General features: G+C 37.4%; 1 protein-coding gene and 1 pseudogene across 3 annotated transcripts in view; one reads left to right on the top strand and one right to left on the bottom strand.

Annotated features, from left to right (window-relative positions):
- Positions 1-20,710, bottom strand: part of HORMAD2 (HORMA domain containing 2) — a 97,982-nt gene that overhangs the window by 63,829 nt on the left and 13,443 nt on the right. For 2 of the 3 annotated variants that reach the window (XM_003258062.3, XM_012508090.1), the window contains 6 exons: positions 19,197-19,284; positions 13,885-14,026; positions 9,333-9,396; positions 8,404-8,440; positions 1,076-1,096; positions 375-401 (listed from right to left, as the gene is read on the bottom strand). In XM_003258062.3, the coding sequence (XP_003258110.1) occupies positions 375-401; positions 1,076-1,096; positions 8,404-8,440; positions 9,333-9,396; positions 13,885-14,026; positions 19,197-19,247 (342 nt within the window). In that variant the 5' untranslated portion in view covers positions 19,248-19,284. The remainder of the gene's footprint in view (positions 1-374; positions 402-1,075; positions 1,097-8,403; positions 8,441-9,332; positions 9,397-13,884; positions 14,027-19,196; positions 19,285-20,710) is intronic. The other variant, XM_030816087.1, reaches the window with a different exon arrangement.
- On the top strand, positions 7,438-7,749 carry LOC105740046 (annotated as a pseudogene).

Genomic DNA, 20,710 nt, shown 5'->3' with positions numbered 1-20,710 from the left:
AGTTTAAATAAATAATAAAATGTGGTTTTATATGACTCAGAAAAAAAGTCCATAAAAATTAAATTTAAAAAATTTTTACGAAAAAAATGTGGTTTTATACATTTATACATTAAGAGACTCTTAATGCCAACAGGTTAGGGAATAGGCTCAGTTCTTCTCAATGCCTTTTTTCCCCAATACCCTTACATAGTTTTTGAAAAATCTCATAATAAGAGATTGGTCAAGTTTAGAGTAAAATATACTGAAAGAGCCCACTATTAGTTCCTCTGCTCATATGGTAGTCTAGTAACATAATCTATAGCCTCAACTCAGAAAAACATCTTAAAATATAATATACATACACTACCCACCTATATGTTTGTGTGTGTTCTTACCTCAGATCCCATGGGATTTGTGTAAACCTGTATAAGGGAAAATAAACAGCCTTTAGTTTCTGGAATTTACTAGATTACTCCTCATGAAATACATTTTTTATATAGAGTTTAATTTGTGTTCTATTAGTTGAGTACAGACATATATTTTAAGCTAGAGATAGGATATGCTTATTTTGTGAATGTAGAGTCTTTAGAATATTCTGTGAACACTGAATAAAAGGAAATTAATAATGAAGCATTCATAATTACCATGACTGAGCTACAAATAAATTCTAAATAATCCATTATGGTTTAAAATTTGTTCAATAAATCATAGATCTAAGACTCTCAGTGGTATCTTCTCATTTTCTATTCTTAACTATGTATAACATGTTAAACTCAGAGGTATACAAAATTTCCAAAGAGTCTACCAAACTTCAAAAACAAAAAATTTGGAGTCTGTAAAGTAACTAAAAAAATAAAATCCTGAGAGCCAATAAATGAAGCAGATAGTATAGCCTATACATTCTCCCATGTATGTACCAAAGAAATATACAATTCATAATCTTTTATTAAAACTTCTGATAGCTCCTATGTTTTTAATTCCAAGACAGATTAAAAAAAATAGGGAGGAAGGGGGAGAGTACTGTTTTAATGTTTCACTTGCCAAAAGACAATGAAATAGAGACAGAGGCTTGGTCTTTAAATGAGTGTGTACTTACTGTCAATACTGCCATACGTAGCTTCAAGAGAAAGAAAAAAAAAGCTATTATTATTACATATTTGCACCTATATTATCATTCTTTTCAATAGACTAATTAAAATATTATTTCAGAGAGGTTCGAAAGATTTGGGTAGGAAAAAAATATCCAGAAGGCCAGAAAAAAAAGGATACAGTCATCCCTCAGTATCTGAGAAGGAATTAGTTCCAGGACTCCCTATGAATACCAAAATCCATGTGTACTCAAGTACCTCAGGGAGTATATGAAAAGTCAGCCCTCCATATCTGGGTTTCACATCTGCAGATACTGTATTTTCTTTTCTCTTTTTTTTGAGACAGAGTCTCACTCTGTCACCCAGGTTGGAGTGTTGTGGCACGATCTCAGCTCACTGCAGCATCTGCCTCCCAGGTTCAAGGGATTCCCCTGCTTCAGCCTCCTGAGCAGCTGGGATTACAGGTGCCCGCCACAATGCCCGGCTAATTTTTGTATTTTCAGTAGCGATGGGGTTTTGCCATGTTGGCTAGGCTGGTCATGAACTCCTGACCTCAAGTGATCCTCCCATCTTGGCCTCCCAAAGTGCTGGAATTACAGGCATGAGCCACTGTGCCCAGCCTGCAGTATTTTCTTTTTTTTTTTGACAGAGTCTTGCCCTGTCGCCAGGCTAGAGTACAGTAGCGTGATCTTGGCTCACTGCAACCTCCGCCTCCCGGATTCAAGCGATTCTCCTGCCTCAGCCTCCCAAGTAGCTGGGATTACAGGCATGTGCCACCATGCCCAGCTAATTTTTGTATTTTTAGTAGAGACGGGGTTTCACCATGTTGGCCAGGATGGTCTTGATCTCCTGACCTTGTGATCCACCCGCCTCGGCCTCCCAAAGTGCTGGGATTACAGGCGTGAACCACTGCCCTGGCCCCGTCCTGTATTTTCAATCCACTTTTGGTTGCAGATACGGAAGCCACAGATACAGAGGGCCAACTGTATTTATTGAAAATAATCCATGTATAAGTGGACCTGTGAAGCTCAAACCCATGTTGTTCAAAGGTCGACTGTACTTTTTTCCGGGAAGGTCAAAATTAATTTTATGCTAAAAGTATATTATATGAGGCCAGGTGCGGTGGCTCACGCCTGTAATCCTAGCACTTTGGGAGGACAAGGTGGGTAGACTGCCTGAGCTCAGGAGTTTGGGACCAGCCTGGGAAACATGGTGAAACCCTGTCTCTACTAAAATACAAAAAATTAGCCAGGCATGGCGGCTTGTGCCTGTAATCCCAGCTACTTGGGAGGCTGAAACAGGAGAATTGCTTGAACCTGAGAGGCAGGGGTTGCAGTGAGCTGAGATCGCACCATTGCACTCCAGCCTGGGCTACAGAGCGAGATTCCATCTCAAAAAAAAAAAAAAAGTATATGCTCACAATTTGATAGCAATTTTTTGCATTATAAAGGGGAATTTCCTAGATATCTGAAAACTGATTCTTTCCTATAATTTTTTCTTTTTTTCTCTCCATCTTTGAAAGACTAGCATTTTTTAATTGATATAGTTGTACATATTTTGGGGGTACATGTGATATTTTGATACCTGTATATAATGTGTAATGAGTTCAACTGTATTTTAAATCATTTCTAGATTACTTATAATGCCTAATACCATGTAAATGCTATATAAATACTTGTCACACTGTATTTTTATTTCTATTATTTTTATTGTTGTACTGTTATTTTTTCTAAATATTTTCCAGTTGGTTGAATCTGTGGATGTAGAATGCTCTGATACATGGAGGGCCAACTGTGCTAACTATTCATTCATTCAAGTGAGAGTCCATTATGTACACAGGGCTCTGCTAGAGAGGAGAGGGACACAAAAAAGATAACTATCCCTACCCTCAAAAAGTTATATTCTAGTTCTGGAGGCAAAAGTTATACAAAATAATTCATTATTACTAAATAATTAAATATGCAACAAGTACCTCAAAAAGTGTCCCATTTGAAACTAATCTACTAAAGTAAAAACATCTTATATGTCTATAAAGTCCTTGTCCTCTCTACATATAAACTACTATGAACAGATTATCTCTGCTTGAAAGAGTAACATATAGATAGAGATAGAAATATAATCAAGCCAATGATAATTGTTTTTAAAAACTAGAATATAAATCAGAACATTTCAGGCCAGGCACAGTGGTTCTTGCCTGTAATCCCAGCACTTTGGGAGCCCAAGGTGGGCAGATCACTTGAACCCAAGAGTTCAAAGCCAGCCTGGGAAATATGGTAAGATACCATCTCTACAAAAAGTAAATAATTAGCTAGGCATAGTGGTGCACACTTGTGGTCCTAGCTACTTGGGAGGCTGAGGCAGGAGGATTGTTTGAGGCCTTGAAGTTGAGGCTGCAGTGAGCCATGATTGTGCCAATGCACTCCAGCCTAAGCAACAGAGTGAAACCCTATAAGAAAGAAAGAGAGGGCCAGGCGCAGTGGCTCATGTCTGTAATCCCAGCACTTTGGGAGGCTGAGTCCAGCGGATCACAAGGTCAGGAGTTCGAGATCAGCATGGCCGACATGGTGAAACCCCGTCTCTACTAAAAATACAAAAAATTAGCCAGGCGTAGTGGCAGGTGCCTATAATCCCAGCTACTCGGGAGGCTGAGGCAGGAGCATCACTTGAACCTGGGAGGCAGAGGTTGCAGTGAGACAAGACCACGCCGCTGTACTCCAGCCTGGGCAACAGAGAGAGACTCCAAAAAAAAAGAAGGAAAGAAGGAAGGAAGGAAGGAAGGAAGGAAGGAAGGAAGGAAGGAAGGAAGGAAAGGAAGGAAGGAAAGAGAGAAAGGAAGAAAAGGAAGGAAGGAAGGAAAGAAGGAGGGAGGGTGGGAAAGAGAGAAAGAGAAAAGAAAAAAAAATTTCAGAACCATAATTTCATATCAAAGTACTAAAACTTTACTGCCACTGTGTGGCCATTTTGATTACTGCATATAAACTCATACATTAATTAATTGGTTCATATATTTATGCATTCATTCAAAAATAGACATGGTCCCAATCTCAGGGAACATTCAGACTAGCAGGTGAGAACAACATTAAACAACAAAAAAATAGCAAAGATAGCTACATCATTAACATCGTGTTCATTGCTACGAAGAAGCAGCATGGGATGCTATGAGAACATAAAATAAAGGGACCATCTAGGCTAGGGAGAAGGGTGTCAGGGAAGGTCTCCCTAGGGAAGTAAATATTTAAGCCGAGACTTGAAAGATAAATTGGAGTTAGCCAGGCAAGGTGTATGGGGCAGGGGAGAGAAGTTTCCTGGCAAGAGGAACAATATATGCAAAGGTAAAAGGAGCTTGGCATGTTCTAGATTCTTTGTGTGGCTTGAACATGGGAACAACAGTGATGCCTTGGACAGGAAGATAGGGATCATACAGGCCTTGCAGACCATGTGAAGGACTCTGAACTTTATTTTAAAAGCTGTGGAAAATTTTTAGGCAAAAGAATGACATGATCAGACTTGGGTTTCTGAAAGTATGCAGTGTGGACAGTGGGTTGGAATGGTGAGGAATTGAGAATGGGAATAAGGAAACAAGCTAGGTAGCTATATACAATATAGTCTCTTTTTTTACAATAATTATCTACAACACTGATATGTGCTTATTTTAAAGAATTCAAGCATAATATAAAGCACAAAATAAGTATAAAAATCACCCAAAATTGAAACCCTATCTCTACTTTAAAAATACAAAAATTAGCAAGGCATGGTGGCACATGCTTGTAGTCCCAGCTACTCAGGAGGCTGAGGCAGAAGAATCGCTTGAACTTGGGAGGCAGAGGTTGCAGTGAGCCGAGATCACGCCACTGCACTACAGCCTGGGCAATAGAGCGAGACTCTGTCTCAAAAAAAAAAAAAACATACAAAATTTCATAACTAGAAATAATCATGCTCTTACAGGGGAACATCTTTCAAGATCTCTAGATACTCAAATTTGATTTTACTCAAACTATTTTCATTTATTTATTTATTTATTTATTTATTTGAGATGAAGTTTCGCTCTGTCGCCCAGGCTGGAGTGCAGTGGCATGATCTCAGCTCACTGCAACCTCTGCCTCCTAGGTTCAAGCAATTCTCCTGCCTCAGCCTCTCGAGTAGCTGGGATTATAGGCACAAGCCACCATACTCAGCTAATTTTTTGTATTTGTAGCAGAGACAGGGTGTCACCATGTTGCCTAGGCTGGTCTCAAACTCCTGAGTTCAAGAGATCCACCCATCTCAGCCTCCCAAAGTGCTGGGATTACAGGTGTGAGCCACTGTGCTCGGCCTCAAACTACTTTTAAAACATATCGTACCAGCTACAAGATCACCTGAGGAAAGTTATAAAAGATTAACAACTGAAAAACAATATAAATACTATTTACTTAAGAGACTAAGTCATCTATCTAAAATTTTGTCTTTTGATCTCTCCAAAACAAGTTATTTTGACTGAGTCAGTCATACAGGTAGTCATTTAGTAAAATAAATTTATCAAACTAGCTAGATACTCTTTGTACATTATACTGCTATTTTAGTACACGTAATACTTATAATTTTTTATTTAAGAAGTGACTCTATTATATTATGACCTCCCTGGGAGTGGAATTACATTTTACTCTCATTATTATCTCATCCAATGCTTAGGCACAATGTCTGGCACAGATTAAATAGCCAATGTATAAAGAATGAATGTTTAACACATACATAGTATTTGTTATGTGCCAGGCATTGTTCTAAACATTTTAGATCAGTGGTTTTTCAAATTATGGTCCCTAGACCAGCAGTCAAGAGCATCACTTGTAATTTGTCTGAAATGCAAATTCGTACATCAGAAATTTTGAGGTGAGGCTTGACAACCTGTGTTTTAACAAGTCCTCCAGGTGATTCTGATGCAAGCTAAAGTTTGAGAACCACTGCTTTGGATTATTAACTCATTTAATTATCAAATAACCTTAACAAGTGGATTCTATTATTATCCCCATCTTATATGCAAAGAAACTAAGGTACCAAAAGGTAGGTTACTTGCTAAAGGTCACACAGGTGTTAAGTGACAGAACTGGGATTCTTCAGGCCATCTGACTCCAAAACTTGAACTTCTAACTATGTTGTACTGCCCCTCAATGAGGAACAGTCAGAAAATGCTGCTAAATCAATGGATGAAGGGGAATGAAGGAGCACTGTTCAGTGTAACAGTGATGGCCTTCTCCCCCTCTCAATCTGTCCAAATATTCAGGGCCTCCAAAGCTCAAAAGCTATTTTCTCTCAAAAGATTTATCTCATGTTTCTCACAGGGTATAGTGGCTCATTTCCCATACTTCCCATTGCATATGATCATTATCTTTCTTTTGGCATGCATCACTTTCTAATGAGCATTATAGGGGTGATCAAAATATCTCTGATATTTTTACATAAAAATATCAAGTTGATATAAAAAAATCAATATATAGTCTGGGTGCAGTGGTTCATGCCTGTAATCCCAGCATGTTGGGAGGCTGAGTTGGGCAGATCACTTGAGGTCAGGAGTTCGAGAGAAGCCTGGCCAACATGGTGAAACCCCATCTCTACTAAAAATACAAAAATTAGCCGAGTGTGGTGGTGCATGTGTGTAATCTCAGCTACTTAGGAAGCTGAGGCAGGAGCATCACTTGAACCTGGGAGGTGGAAGTTGCAGTGGGCCAAGTTCGCGCCACTGCACTCCAGCCTGGGCGACAGAGTAAGACTCTGCCACACACTCACAAAAAAATTAATAAATAAACATGTAAAGCCCAATGTGACATAGATACTGGCCAATCAGAAAGGATGCCAATTTGGCTCTAGAGCTGGGCTCCTGGAAGCAACCCCTGGACTAGATATTAACCCTTTGGTTACTGGATTTTGGAGTGTTCTGGAGAGATCCCAAAAGAGACACTGTAAGGTGATGGGGAGGATATTGATGGGGAGCCACATGAGGTCTCGGAAAAGTAGCTATTTACCATTCAATACAGAAATATTTCAATATTTTAAGAGCAGATACAGCTGAGTCAGTATGTAACAGCTGATCATCAGCCCTGCATATGAATTCACTTATCTTCTGCCATGGTCTATAAGCTCTTTCCCACTTCTGTTTTATCTTTGTATCCCTAGGTCCCTTTGGTCAGTGTTGAATAAATCATAAGTAACAAATGTGCAGTGGAAATAGAAATGTATGAATGTGCTAAATAATCCAGTGTAAGGCTTCCTGACCTCAAGATTTCTTAAAGGAACAGGAATTGAGTAAAAAGAAGACATAGATGGAGAAAATGGGGAAAAGCGGTGGCGGAAATTTCAAATACTTATAGGCCTTGGCTGTCACTGGAGAGCAGCAGCCATGGCTCTGCTTTATCCTACAGCCATGGGCCTCAACAAGGGCTACAAGGTGACCAAGAATGTGAGCAAGCCCAGGCCCAGCTGCCATCGCAGGTGCCTGACCAAACACACCAAGTTCATGCGGGATATGATCCGAGAGGTGTGTGGCTTCACCCCGTATGGGCATCCCATGGAGTAGCTCAAGGTCTCCAAGGACAAATGGGCCTTCAAGTTCATCAAGAAAGAGGTGGGAACACACATCCGCACCAAGAGAAAGTAGGAGGAGCTGCGCAATGTCCTGGCCACCATGAGGAAAGCCGCTGCCAACGTCTGAGCCCCCTGCCTTGCCCTGCCCTCTGCTCATAATAAAAGCTTCACAGAAAAAAAAAGAAAAAGAGAAATTTCATTTATATACATCTTGTCTCTTCAACTAGGACTAGAGCCTCCATTTTGTACACCCTTCATAGCTGTCTTGGGCAGCATGAAAGATCAGATGCACTTAAAATTTAAGCTGTATTTTTTTTTAAATTTGAGGTACAATACTAGCTATTGTAAGGGAATAGATTATACTTATGAACCAAATATAGTTACCAAAATAACTAAGAATAAAAACCAATTATTCAAGTCCATTTTTTCCTTTCATATCTGCAAATTGAATCACCGCTATTCTAAATATGTTCAATGCACTAAATGCCAGATTCTTGTCTCTCCTGTCCCACATCCTGTGGATCTCTTCCAGTGACTTCAGAGGAAACTCTGTGGTCAAAAAATATGGGTATGCAAAAGAGAAAAATGAGTTTTCTTTCTAATTGATGCAAAGGAGACAACAACAGGACAATAAAGACATAAGATAACAAGAAATTCGTTTATGGATGCAAACGTAGACACTTATACTGTTGAACACAAAAACAAAACAAATGTCTAATTTCTTTTTTTAAGAATAAAAGACAAGCCTTTGATTCCAGTGTAAGTTTAAAAACATTCTTACGTATCTCTTTTCCAAAGCATCAAAACAACCTTGAATCCTGTCAAGAAATAAATGTTTGATGTCAATTGGACCACATGCAAAGTCAAAAAAATTCCAAGTACAGAATTCATTTGCGCTTTTTGCTTTGATGTACATTAAGTTGATAACCATCTTACCTTTCTCATTTAATCTTTTTTTAAACTTCCAGCAACTTTTAATATGTTGATAGAACTTTATAAGTAATAGCAATTTTGTGGTAGTGAACCAAATTTTTTTGGATCCCATGTTTAGTACACTGACACACATATGATGAATTATCAATTTTTAAAATTTCTGTGGGTACATAGTAGGTGTATATATTTAATATTTTATCACAGTTTTTATTTTTATACAAGTCAATTTTCTTTCAAAAACAAAGCTAAATCAGTGTCTTAAAATTATATTGAATAATTCTTACAAATTCCTAGAAAATTATTTTTAAAAAGAAAGAGGGAAAGTAGGCCAGGGCAGTGGCTCACGCCTGTAGTCCCAGCACTTTGGGAGGCCAAGGTGGTCGGATCATGAGGTCAAGAGATCGAGACCACCCTGGCCAACATGGTGAAACCCTGTCTCTACTAAAAATACAAAAATTAGCTGAGCATGGTGGCGTGCACCTGTAGACCCAGCTATCCGGGAGGCTGAGGCAGGAAAATCGCTTGAACCTGGGAGGCAGAGGTTGCAGTGAGCCGAGATCGTGCCACTGCACTCCAGCCTGGGTGACAGAGCAAGACTCCATCTCAAAAAAAAAAAAAAAAAAATCAAAAAAAGAAAAAGAAAAAGAAAGAGGGAAAGTAGGAAAGAAGAAAGAAACGGTTTTTTAAAAAATGGTCTTACTAAATGAAGCCTTATGGGTAATTTCAGCCATGATAAAAATAATGTTGTTCAACTTTTATAGAATTTCTATTACTTACCATCTGATAATATGCAGTGACCCAGGACATTTTTTATCTTCTCGGAGGATTTTTAAACTGAGGTCTACAAAAACAGAAACACAGTCTATTTTTATCTACTAAATGACTGCTGTACTGAAATTGTCCATGCCAAAAAGGGTACTTCCTTTAACTATTTTATTTAGTTTTATAGCTTATAAAAACATTTGGGATCTCTAAACATCTACTTTAAAAATAAATCCTATGTTAAGAAGTAGCTTAGTCTCAATTTCGATTACAGTTAGGAGTTTCCCCCTTCTACAATGTAGCACAGCTGAGTTGGCTCCAAAATCAATTTGTGTCCCTTCTTTGCCTCTGTAGAATTCTAAGTAATTATGAGGTAGTATTGAGACTATCTCCATTGACCAACTTAAAATATACACCTCAATCTCAGTCATTTCCCTGTTATTTCTCTCCTTAAAATATACACCCCAATCTCAGTCATTTCCCTGTTATTTCTCTCCCTCTCAATGAAAAGGAATAAAAAATTTCACATGGATTATTCTCAAATATTTATTTTATCTGAAATCTAACTACCTTTTTATACTTAAAAAGAATAGGAATATCATATTAAGAGTTTAGGTTTAGGCCGGGCGCAGTGGCTCATACCTGCAATCCCAGCACTTTGGGAGGCTGAGGCAGGAGGATTGCTTGAGCCCAGGATGTCGAAACCAGCCTGGGCAACCTAGTGAAACCTCACCTCTAAAAAAGATAATTAAAAAAATTATCTGGGCATAGTGGCACATGCCTATAGTCCCAACTACTCAGGAAGGTGAGGCAGGAGGATCACTTGAGCCTGGAAGGTCGAAGCTGTAATCCTGTAATGATCATGCCGCCACACTCCAGCCCGGACAATGAAATGAGACTCTGTCTCAAAATAAATAAATAGAGTTTTGGTTTAAAGTAGTCCAAGATCAATCACTGATTTATGTGTGATTTTGCGTAAGCAACTTCACATTTTCATATTGTTTTCCTATACTAAAATTGATGTTACCTGTATCTCTATTGAGGGATATGAAAATTATCTCATGTTGATAAAACATTCAGAAATTACAAGAGAGTGACACAGGAGTATTAAGCATTTTTATGATGTATCTTACTTTAAGAACAAACATCGAAAGGGAGACATATAACTCCCACAATAACTGTCACAAAAAATAAAGCTATAGGGAATGGTATCATTGCCATTGCCTAGGGTAGTGACTGACACACAATATGTGCTTATTATCAAAAATATGTCTTTCTCAATTATATGTTCTAGACAAGAGGGGAAACTGCAAATATATGTTAGATATAAACACATTCACTATTACAAGTTTGTATCTCATAGACCAAAAGATGTCATAATACAAATGAGGTTGTCATGATTGCAAATATCATGTTTATGTGCTTATAGCACACATGCATTTTATTGATGCTCTTACATTGCTTAAGATAATTTTTTTTGAGACAGAGTCTCACTGTATCACCCAGGCTGGAATTCAGTGGTGCAATCACGGCTCACTGTAGCCTTAAACCCCCAGGCTCAGATGATCCTCCCACCTTAGCCTCCAGAGTAGCTGGAAATATAGGCACTCACCACCATGGCCAGCTAATTTTTTGTATTTTTTATAGAGACGGGGTTTCACCGTGTTGTTCAGGCTGGTCTTGGACTCCTAGGCTCAAGCAATCTGCCCACCTTGCCTTTCAAAGTGTTATGGTTACATTTTGGATTACAAGCATGAGCCACCATGCCCAACCAAGAGAATTAGACTGAAATGAGGCCAAGGTATATCATTAAATACAGATGTAAGAAATTTAAAATTAGATTTTAAAAAATAACATCTTACAAGGTAACTTGTAGCTCTCTATATTTATTTTCCAAATGACAGTTCCTATTTTAGTGACAAGTCAACAAGATTCACAATCCAGCTTTTTTTTTTTTTTAATACTTTAAGTTCTGGAATACATGTGCAGAACATGCAGGTTTGTTCATGTGCCATTGTGGTTTGCTGCACCCATCAACCCGTCGTCTAGGTTTTAAGCCCCACATGCATTAGGTATTTGTCCTAATATTATTCCTTCCCTTGCCCGCCACCCCCCAACAGGCTCCAGTGTGTGATGTTCCCCTTCCTGTTTCCATGTGTTCTCATTGTTCAACTCCCACTTATGAGTGAGAACATGCAGTGTTTGGTTTTCTGTTCCTGTGGTACTTTGCTGAGAATGATGGTTTCCAGCGTCATCCATGTTCCTGCAAAGGACATGAACTAATTCTTTTTCATGGCTACATAGTTTTCCATGATGTATATGTGCCCCATTTTCTTTATCCAGTCTACCATTGATGGGCATTTGGGTTGGTTCCAAGTCTTTGCTATTGTAAATAGTGCTGCAATAAACATATGTGTGCATGTGTCTTTATAACAGAATGATTTATAATCCTTTGGGTATATACCCAGTAATGGGATTGTTTGGTCAAATGGTATTTCTGGTTCTATATCCTTGAGGCATTGCCACATTGTCTTTCACAATGGTTGAACTAATTTACACTCCCAGCAACAGTGTAAAAGCATTCCTATTTATCTACATTCTCTCCAGCATCTGTTGTTTCCTGACTTTTTAGTGATTTCCGTTCTAACTGGCATGAGATGATATCTCATTGCGGTTTTGATTTGCATTTCTCTAACGACCAGTGATGATGAGCTTTTTTTCATATGTTTGTTGGCTGTATAAATGTCTTCTTTTGAGAAGTGTCTATTCATATCCTTTGCCCACTTTTTGATGGGGTCATTTTTTTTCTTGTAAATTTGTTTTAAGTTCCTTGTAGATTCTGGATATTAAACCTTTGTCAGATGGATAGATTGCAAACATTTTCTCCCATTCTGTATGTTTCCTGTTCACTCTGATGACAATTTCTTTTGCTGTGCAGAAGCTCTTTAGTTTAATTAGATCCCATTTGTTTATTTTGGCTTTTGTTGCAATTGCTTTTGGTGCTTTAGTCATGAAGTCTTTGCCCATGCCTATGTCCTGAATGGTACTGCCTAGGTTTTCTTCTAGGGTTTTTACGGTTTTAGGTATTACATTTAAGTCTTTAATCCATCTTGAATTAATTTTTGTATAAGGTGTAAGGAAGGGGTCCAGTTTCAGTTTTCTGCATATGGCTAGCCAGTTTTCCCAGCACCATTTATTAAATAGGGAATCCTTTCCTCAATGCCTGTTTTTGTCAGGTTTGTCAAAGATCGGATGGTTGTAGATGTGTAGTGTTATTTCTGAGGCCTCTGTTATATTCCATTGGTCTATATATCTATTTTGGTAGCAGTACCATGCTGTTTTGGTTACTGTAGCCTTGTAGCATAGTTTGAAGTCAGGTAGCATGATGCCTCCAGCTTTGTTCTTTTTGCTTAGGATTGTCTTGGCTATATGGGCTCCTTTTTGGTTCCATATGAAATTTAAAGTAGTTTTTTCTAATTCTGTGAAGAAAGTCAATGCTAGCTTAATGGGAGTAACACTGAATCTATATTGAATCTATAATTTACTTTGGGCAGTATGGCCATTTTCACAATATGCAATCCAGCTTTTTGAACAAATAAGATTTTGAAAACTTGTTGAGTCCTAGGTACTTGGGTTTTTTGTTTTTTGTTTTTTTGTTTTTTGTTTTCTCGAGATGAAGTTTTGCTCTTGTCACCCAGGCTGGAGTGCAATGGCACGATCTTGGCTCATTGCAATGTCTGTCTCCTGGGTTCAAATGATTCTCCTGCCTCAGCCTCCCAAGTAGCTGGGATTACAGGCGCCCAGCATAATGCCCAACTAGTTTTTGTATTTTTAGTAGAGACACGGTTTCCTCACGTTGGCCAGGCTGGTCTTGAACTCCTGACCTCAGGTGATCCACCCGCCTCAGCCTCCCAAAGTGTTGGGATTACAGGCATGAGCCACCATGCCTGGCTGGTACTTGTTTTTATAATAAGAGAAGAAAAGGGGCCAGAAGCAGCTTGTAATATAAGGCAATGAGATGACAAGTTTAAGAGCACTGAAACAAAAGGAATGAAAATGGAAGACCTGGCAATTGAGAAAAAAGCCAGAACTGTTTAGAATAATAATTATCTTAATATCCATGTTACTCAACAAGTGAATTTGGGTTTGTTTTTTCCCAGTATTTTTATATATGTTAACAGGAAGAAAAGTTTTTCACCTGGTTCCTTTGAACTTCCTCAATGCCAAAGTGTACCTTAAAGAATAAATTCAATTGAGGCACAAAATAGTGCAAATCTACAGCATTCAAATAGATTTTGATCTAGCTGTTGCTTTTATACTGGACTTGTCCAAACAGATTTATTTTTTCCTCCATCTGTCACCTGGCATCTAGCTAGGAACTAGTAATTCCTGTAAGTAAAATCACTACACACAGTAAAATTAAAATGGAAAATGGATTAACAAATTGGTCTTGAAGAACAGGCCCTTAAGTTGGAATTAGCACACTTTGTGAGAAGTGAAAGGTTTATGCCTGCTAAATAGAGAAAGGGGCTACAACAGCCAAAGAGACTAGTTAGTTTAACTTTACCATCCAAATGGCGTTCTCCGTAAGAGCTCTCTGGAAACAGACCCCTTAGGTATGTTATACATGAGATGGAAGTAGCAAAAAGTTTCTTCACCATTTTCAGTGACTCATGCTTATTAGTGATTTGGGATGGGAAAACTGTTTCCTGGAAAAACAATGGAGGTGAAAAAAGATTAGTATTCTTTAATACATTCAGTTTAGCACATCATTACCACAGATATGATGAAAAGATTTCTCAGGACTTCAAATTTGATATCTTTGAAGGTAATCAAAAAGAAACAGTGCTTTGAATATTACATTAAATTAGATCTTCATAGGCAAGGCAGAGCAGAAAGGCAGAAACAATTACCCAAGTAATTCAAGACTAAAACAATTTATTTCGCAATGATCCATGAAACTGGAGTTTTACTATGATTATATAATCTTCTTCCCTCTCATACACTCCTCGGACCCCACTGCAATCTGGATTTTCCTCCTTTCCTTTCTACACTATTCTCTCCAAAGTCACCAAGTACAATCCTATAGTTGACCTCTTCTCATTCCTCATAATATGTAACTTCTTTATATTATCTGACACTGTTACCCACATACTCTCTTTTCCTCTTCAAGGTGCCATAACGCTATTTTGTTTTTTCACCTATCCCTACATATCTCTCTGAGTCTCTTACTTTTTCCAGTTGTTCTGCTCTTTAACTGTTGGTTATCCCCCAGGATTCTGTCTTCAGGCTTTTTCTCTTTTATAGCTGTCTTCTTGAATAATCTCATCAAGTTTCATAGCTTCAGCTACAGCCTATACAGAAAGGAATTCAGGTCCCTATTTCTGTTCTGAGTCCCAGTTCTATATTTTTATTTCCTGAACATCTGCACCTAAACCACTTTGTAGATCCCTTAAACTCAGTTTATCTCTGCCACCCCTGGCTAAAACCTGATCCCAAGTCTCTTTCTCAGACTAGTGAATCAGAACTACTCCAGTCATCCAGGCTAGAAGCAGCTTCATCTTTGTCTTCTCTCTCCCTCATACCCCACTAAATTCTATTAATTCTCTCTAAAAGAGTTCTCAAATCTATTTTCTCCTTTCCCTTCTCACTGCTACTGGCTTGACTGAGGACATACTCAATTCTCTCCTTGATTACTGCAGTAGCCCCTTATCTCTTTGCTAACAATTCTTTTATTCAACCTGTCTTCCATATTGCCATCAGAATTAATTTTCAAGGATACAAATCTTATCATGATACTGCCAGTGTTCATCCAGGATAGAGTTCAAGTACGTTAGAGTGGGATTTGAGAACTGTCAAAATCTTATTCTTGTTTAGCTCTCCTGACTCATCTTGCACCCCTTCCTCCCTGCCCACACTCCCTTATTCTCTCCCATGCACTCTACTGTCTAGCTATGTGGAATTGTGGCTATTCAGCTACTATTCTACTGCCATGTTTTTCCATACTTTTGTGCTTTGCTTAAGCCAGAGCTCTGAGGAACACAAAGCTTCTGTAAGATGTCACATAGTGTTCTATAAAAAGTATCAATACTAGGAATAGCTTCCTGCTAAATTTTATGTGTGTGTATACATACAACATAGTAAACAAACTTAAATCATTGTTCTTAAATGATTAGTCTTCCTTAAGAAATAGTGTGCCATAAAAGGAGTGTGATAAGAGAGCGACTGATATATGAATTTGTGACTTTTGCTTCAGTATGTAAGGAGTGTCTACCAAGAGTCATCTTGCATATAGAATATTTGCTGATGGATAGGTTGTGCCAGTATCTCAAATTATCATTTCAACATATGTTTGACATACTATGTTTATTGTATACACAATGTTTACCATGTTTATGTATTAACATAAAAATAAAAATTTGATCTGTTTGTCATAATTATTCTGTGAGGCTGCTTTTTGCTGTTTTCTTTAAGCCAAGCACAAAATATGTTTCATGAATTCCAGCCGGTATTGTGTCAATACATTATAATTTTAAAGTATTTTCTAAATATTAACAAATTAGACTATATTAAACTTTAGAACTTCGTTCATTAATATACTATTAAGAGCATAGGTCTTACAAAGGACTCATATCCAGAATGTATAAAGAACTCCTAAAATTCTTTAAGAAAGACAATCAAATAGAAAAGTGTCTACTTATGTGAAAATAGACACTTAATAAAAAAGCATACCCAAATGACCAATAAACAAATGAAAAAGTGTTTAAACTTTATCAGGGAAGTGAGCATTAAAATCACAAGGAGGCCAGGGGTGGTGGCTCACACCTGCAATCCCAGCACTTTGGGAGGCTGGGGTGGGCAGATCACTTGAGGTCAGGAGTTCAAGACCAGCCTGGCCAACATGGTGAAACCCCCGTCTCTACTAAAAATACAAAAATTAGCCAGGTGTGGTAGAAGGCACCTATAATCCCAGCTACTTGGGAGGCTGAGGCAGGAGAAACACTTGAACCCAGGAGGCGGAGATCACAGTGAGCCAAGGTTGTACCACTCCAGCCTGGGTGACAGAGTGAGACTGTCAAAAAAAAAAAAAAAATTCGGGGCTGGGCGCTGTGGCTCACGCCTGTAATCCCAGCACTTTGGGAGGCCGAGACGGGTGGATCACGAGGTCAAGAGATCAAGACCATCCTGGCTAACACGGTGAAACCCCATCTCTACTAAAAATACAGAAAAAAATTAGCCGGGCGCGGTGGCAGGCGCCTGTAGTCCCAGCTACTCGGGAGGCTGAGGCAGGAGAATGGTGTGAGCCCAGGAGGCGGAGCTTGCAGTGAGCCGAGATTGTGCCACTGCACTCCAGCCTGGGCAACAGAGCAAGACTCCGTCTCAAAAAAAAAAAAAAAAAATCACAATGAGAGAATACTACACACCCATCAAAATGGCTAAAAGTTTTAAAAAGGATGTAGAATAATAAAAACTCCTAAACACTGGTTGTGGGAGTGTAAATGGGTACAACCGCTTTGGAAAAGTGCTTGGCAGTATATAATAAAGCTAAATATACACATATCCTATGACCCATATTTTACTCATAGGTATACATCCAACACATATGCTTATATGTTCACTATAGGACATGTATTAGAGTATTCAGAAAAGCGTTATTTGCAATAGACCCATGCTGGAAACCACCCAAATGCTCATCAACAGTAGAATGAATAAAACTGTGGTATATGCCCCCAATGGAATACTATATAGCAATGAGAATGAATGATCTATAACTATACTGAGTAATATAGATGACTCTCACACACAATGCTGAGCAAAAGAAACCAGATACAAATGAGTATTAGTGTATGATTTAATTTATATAAAGTACAATAGCAGGTGAAACTAATCTATGCTGTTAGATGTCAAGATGGTGGTTTCTCTTGGTGGGGAGAGGTAATAATAACTAGAAGACAGCAAGAGAGGGAGTGCTGGTAGTGTTCTGGTTTCTGATCTGGCTTCTGGCTTACAACAATGTGTTAAGTTTGTAAAAATTCATTTAGTTGTACACCCATGCATTATATGAATATATACTCTCAGTAAAAATGTTAAGTGTTTGCTGGTCAAATAAGTTTGGAAAATGTTGTCTTATGCAGTTCCTTCAGCCAGGCATGCTCTTTTTCCCATTTCCAAAGTAAGAAAATCTTAACCCAAATATGCATTTAATCTTATTACATTCTAGGTACTGTTTTAGGTTCTGAGACATAGTAGTGAGCAAAACATATAAAAATCCTCTCCCTCATGTGGCTTACATTCTGTATCACTCTTAATTCATACTACAAAGATAATACTTATTACCAGTTAATATAATCTTTGAAGGCAGAGTGCAAATAAAGTCTGACTTTTCCCAGCATAGCCAGGGGACATGGCTAACTCCACATGTCCCTAGGCTTTACCTAGACTCTAATGGCTCCAAAGCAGGTAAGCTGAACAATTTTTAAAAGCCAAAAAAGCAGTTTATGATATTAAAGCCTTTAGCAAACCTAATATCTGACCTGGATCAAATATCTAAATTTTGAAGATATTTTTATTTTACCAATAATCTTTATTTTCCAAAGATTATTACAGTCATATAAACTAAAAGGCACTAAAGTTTTAATTTTTCTGACAAAATATTTGATTTAAGTGCTTATTTTTCTTTAAGCCAATTAATTAACACTCTTTTATGTCAACACCATACATGCAACACATATAAATACACAGACAGAAGAAGATCCAGTAGTTGTAAGATTTTTTGTTTGCCAGTTTTAAAGTTTCTTAATTGGATTACTGGCTTCAGGGTGGAGCCCTTGGAAGAACAGGCCCAAGAAAGCATGTAGTTTCTAGGGCCTAATAAACAGGCACAGCTGGAAGGTGTAAACAGATCCCCAAAATTAAGGGTCTCATTTTTATACTAGATCCTGGATCCCCAGAAAAAGAGAGAAATGGCATAGGAAAAGACAGTGCAATGCTTTTACCATGCATTTCACTGCAAGGCAGCCCAAAGCCAGTCAGCCAATTTTGTAATCAGCCCATCTTATTTCTTATTCTGAGCCAAGTCTTATGCTAGGTTTTCCTCAGGGAATTCTCTCCCCTCTATGCAAATTATCTTCATCATTCAAGGTCTGTCCACCTTCAGTCTTACCTCTTTCATGAGGAATATACAAACCATTCCAGTCCACAGGAAATCTCTAAATAAATTCCTATAATTTGCATCGTCTCACTCTTTTTTACATATATATAAATCATATATCACTTTGTATATTGACTTAACTCCTAACCAGATTATAAACTTTTGGAAGATGAAGATCATATTTTTGTATTTTATCAGTGAATTACACAGTATAATGAATATTATATTACATAATATTGAGTCTCAATGAATAAACAAATGATGCATTAATGAATGTCATGGGACAAACTAAACTATATGCCTGGCCCTGGGATGCTCCCCTAGACCTCCTAGCATCCAAGTTTCTCTCAGTGCTCTCCCCTTCTGTTCTTATAATTACACCATGGTGTGCAACACAAGTTTCCTAACACTTTGGGAAGCGAATGTCTAACCAAGAACTATTCTCTTTAAACATCTTTTTGTTTCTGATTTCTTTTACTCTAGAAGATCTAAATATATTGTATAAACATGAAACAAGCACCCAGTAAATAACTTTGTAGAAATTTATTTTAATTTTCTGGTCCTTGTTCTATTAGGCAGTTAAAATGTACACATACTCTCCCAGAATATTATGTGCCAATTAACTGATAAAACTGCTGCTTAAAAACACACACACACAAGATTAAAATCATAATTCTGAACTAATTCACTAAATGGTCATTGATTTTCTTTTAATTCTTAACAAATACCTTAGATGCCTTGTGTATTGTGATGCAGTGAGAAAGCTGAGCAGTGGCCATTGTAGGAATGTATCAGGATTATTTCAACAAGTCCAACCTATTAAAAAATAATTAATTAATTAGAGACCTTACCAAATATAATGCTTCCTCTCTTACTCTGCCCAAAAATGAAACTGAAAAAGTCTAAAAGCAAACAAAAAATTAAAATCAAAGATAGTTAGGTATAAACTATTTTCCAGATTGTTCAGTTTAGAGAGAAATTTCCCAAGCTACATTTTGAAGAGCAAAGGAAGAATGAATGCTAAGATAATTCTATCAGGCCTTATCTAAACAATAAAATGAATTTGAGTTGAAAAAAGTACCTATTGTTAATTTTCCAAAGGAGAATGATATAATTAAAATTTGACCATACTCATTGGGAAGTAAGTTTAACACACATTTTTATCTATAATTTTGGCATAAGGTCTCTGGATGAATTTTTCCACCCACTCAATGAAAATTATAAGGTTATTTATTTGTTCACAAATATATTGGAGGAGAAAATACATTGTAAATCACCTAGAGACTCAATATATATTATTAATCCTTGTTATTCCCTCAGAGTGTAACAATATAGCAAAGGCTCAAAAACATTTCTTGAATTAACTTCAGTTGTAACTTATTTGCAAATTCAACTCAAAAGTTAATGTTTATACTTCATACCCATTAAAATAGTTATTCATCCAACTAGCTGAAAAAGAAATCAAGAGAGAAATCTCATTTACAATACCTACCAAAAAAATTAGCTAGGAATAAATTTAAGAAAGTGAAAGATTGCTACAATGAAACTACAAAACACTGATGAAAGAAATTGAACAGAACACAAAAAGATGGAAAGGCATCCCATATTCATTGATTAGAAGAATTAATATTGCTAAAATGATCATATTAATTACCCAAAACAATCTACAGATTCAAATGCAATCCCTGTCAAAATACCAATTACATTCTTCATAGAAATGGAAAAAACAATCCTAAAATTCCTATGGAACCACAAAAGACTCTGAATAGCTAAAGTAATTCTGAGCAAAAAGAACAAAGTTGGAGGCATCACATTACCTGGCTTTAAAATATACTACAAAGCTATAGTAACCAAAACAGCATGGCACTGGTATAAAAAGAGATACATAGACCAATGGAACAGAATAGAGAACCCAGAAATAAATCTGCCTATTTACAACCAGCTGATTTTTGACAAAGGCACCAAGAACATACATTGGGGAAAAGATACCCTTGTCAAAAAATGGTTCCAGAGAAACTGGATATCCACAGCAGAAGAATGAGAGACCCCTGTCTCTCACCATATACAAAAATAAACTCAAAATATGTTAAAGACTTAAATGTAAGACTCAAAATTATAAAACACAGGAAAATGCTTCAGGACATTGGTCTGGGTAAAGATTTTATGGGTAAGACTTCAAATGCACAGGTAACAAAACCAAAAATAGACAAATGAGATTATATCAAACTAAAAAGTTTCTACA

This window comes from Nomascus leucogenys, chromosome 7b (genome assembly GCF_006542625.1).
Source record: "Nomascus leucogenys isolate Asia chromosome 7b, Asia_NLE_v1, whole genome shotgun sequence".
NCBI lineage: Eukaryota > Metazoa > Chordata > Mammalia > Primates > Hylobatidae > Nomascus > Nomascus leucogenys.
The sequence above is the reverse complement of the archived record's forward strand: the minus strand, read 5'-3'. Positions and strand labels throughout refer to the sequence as shown.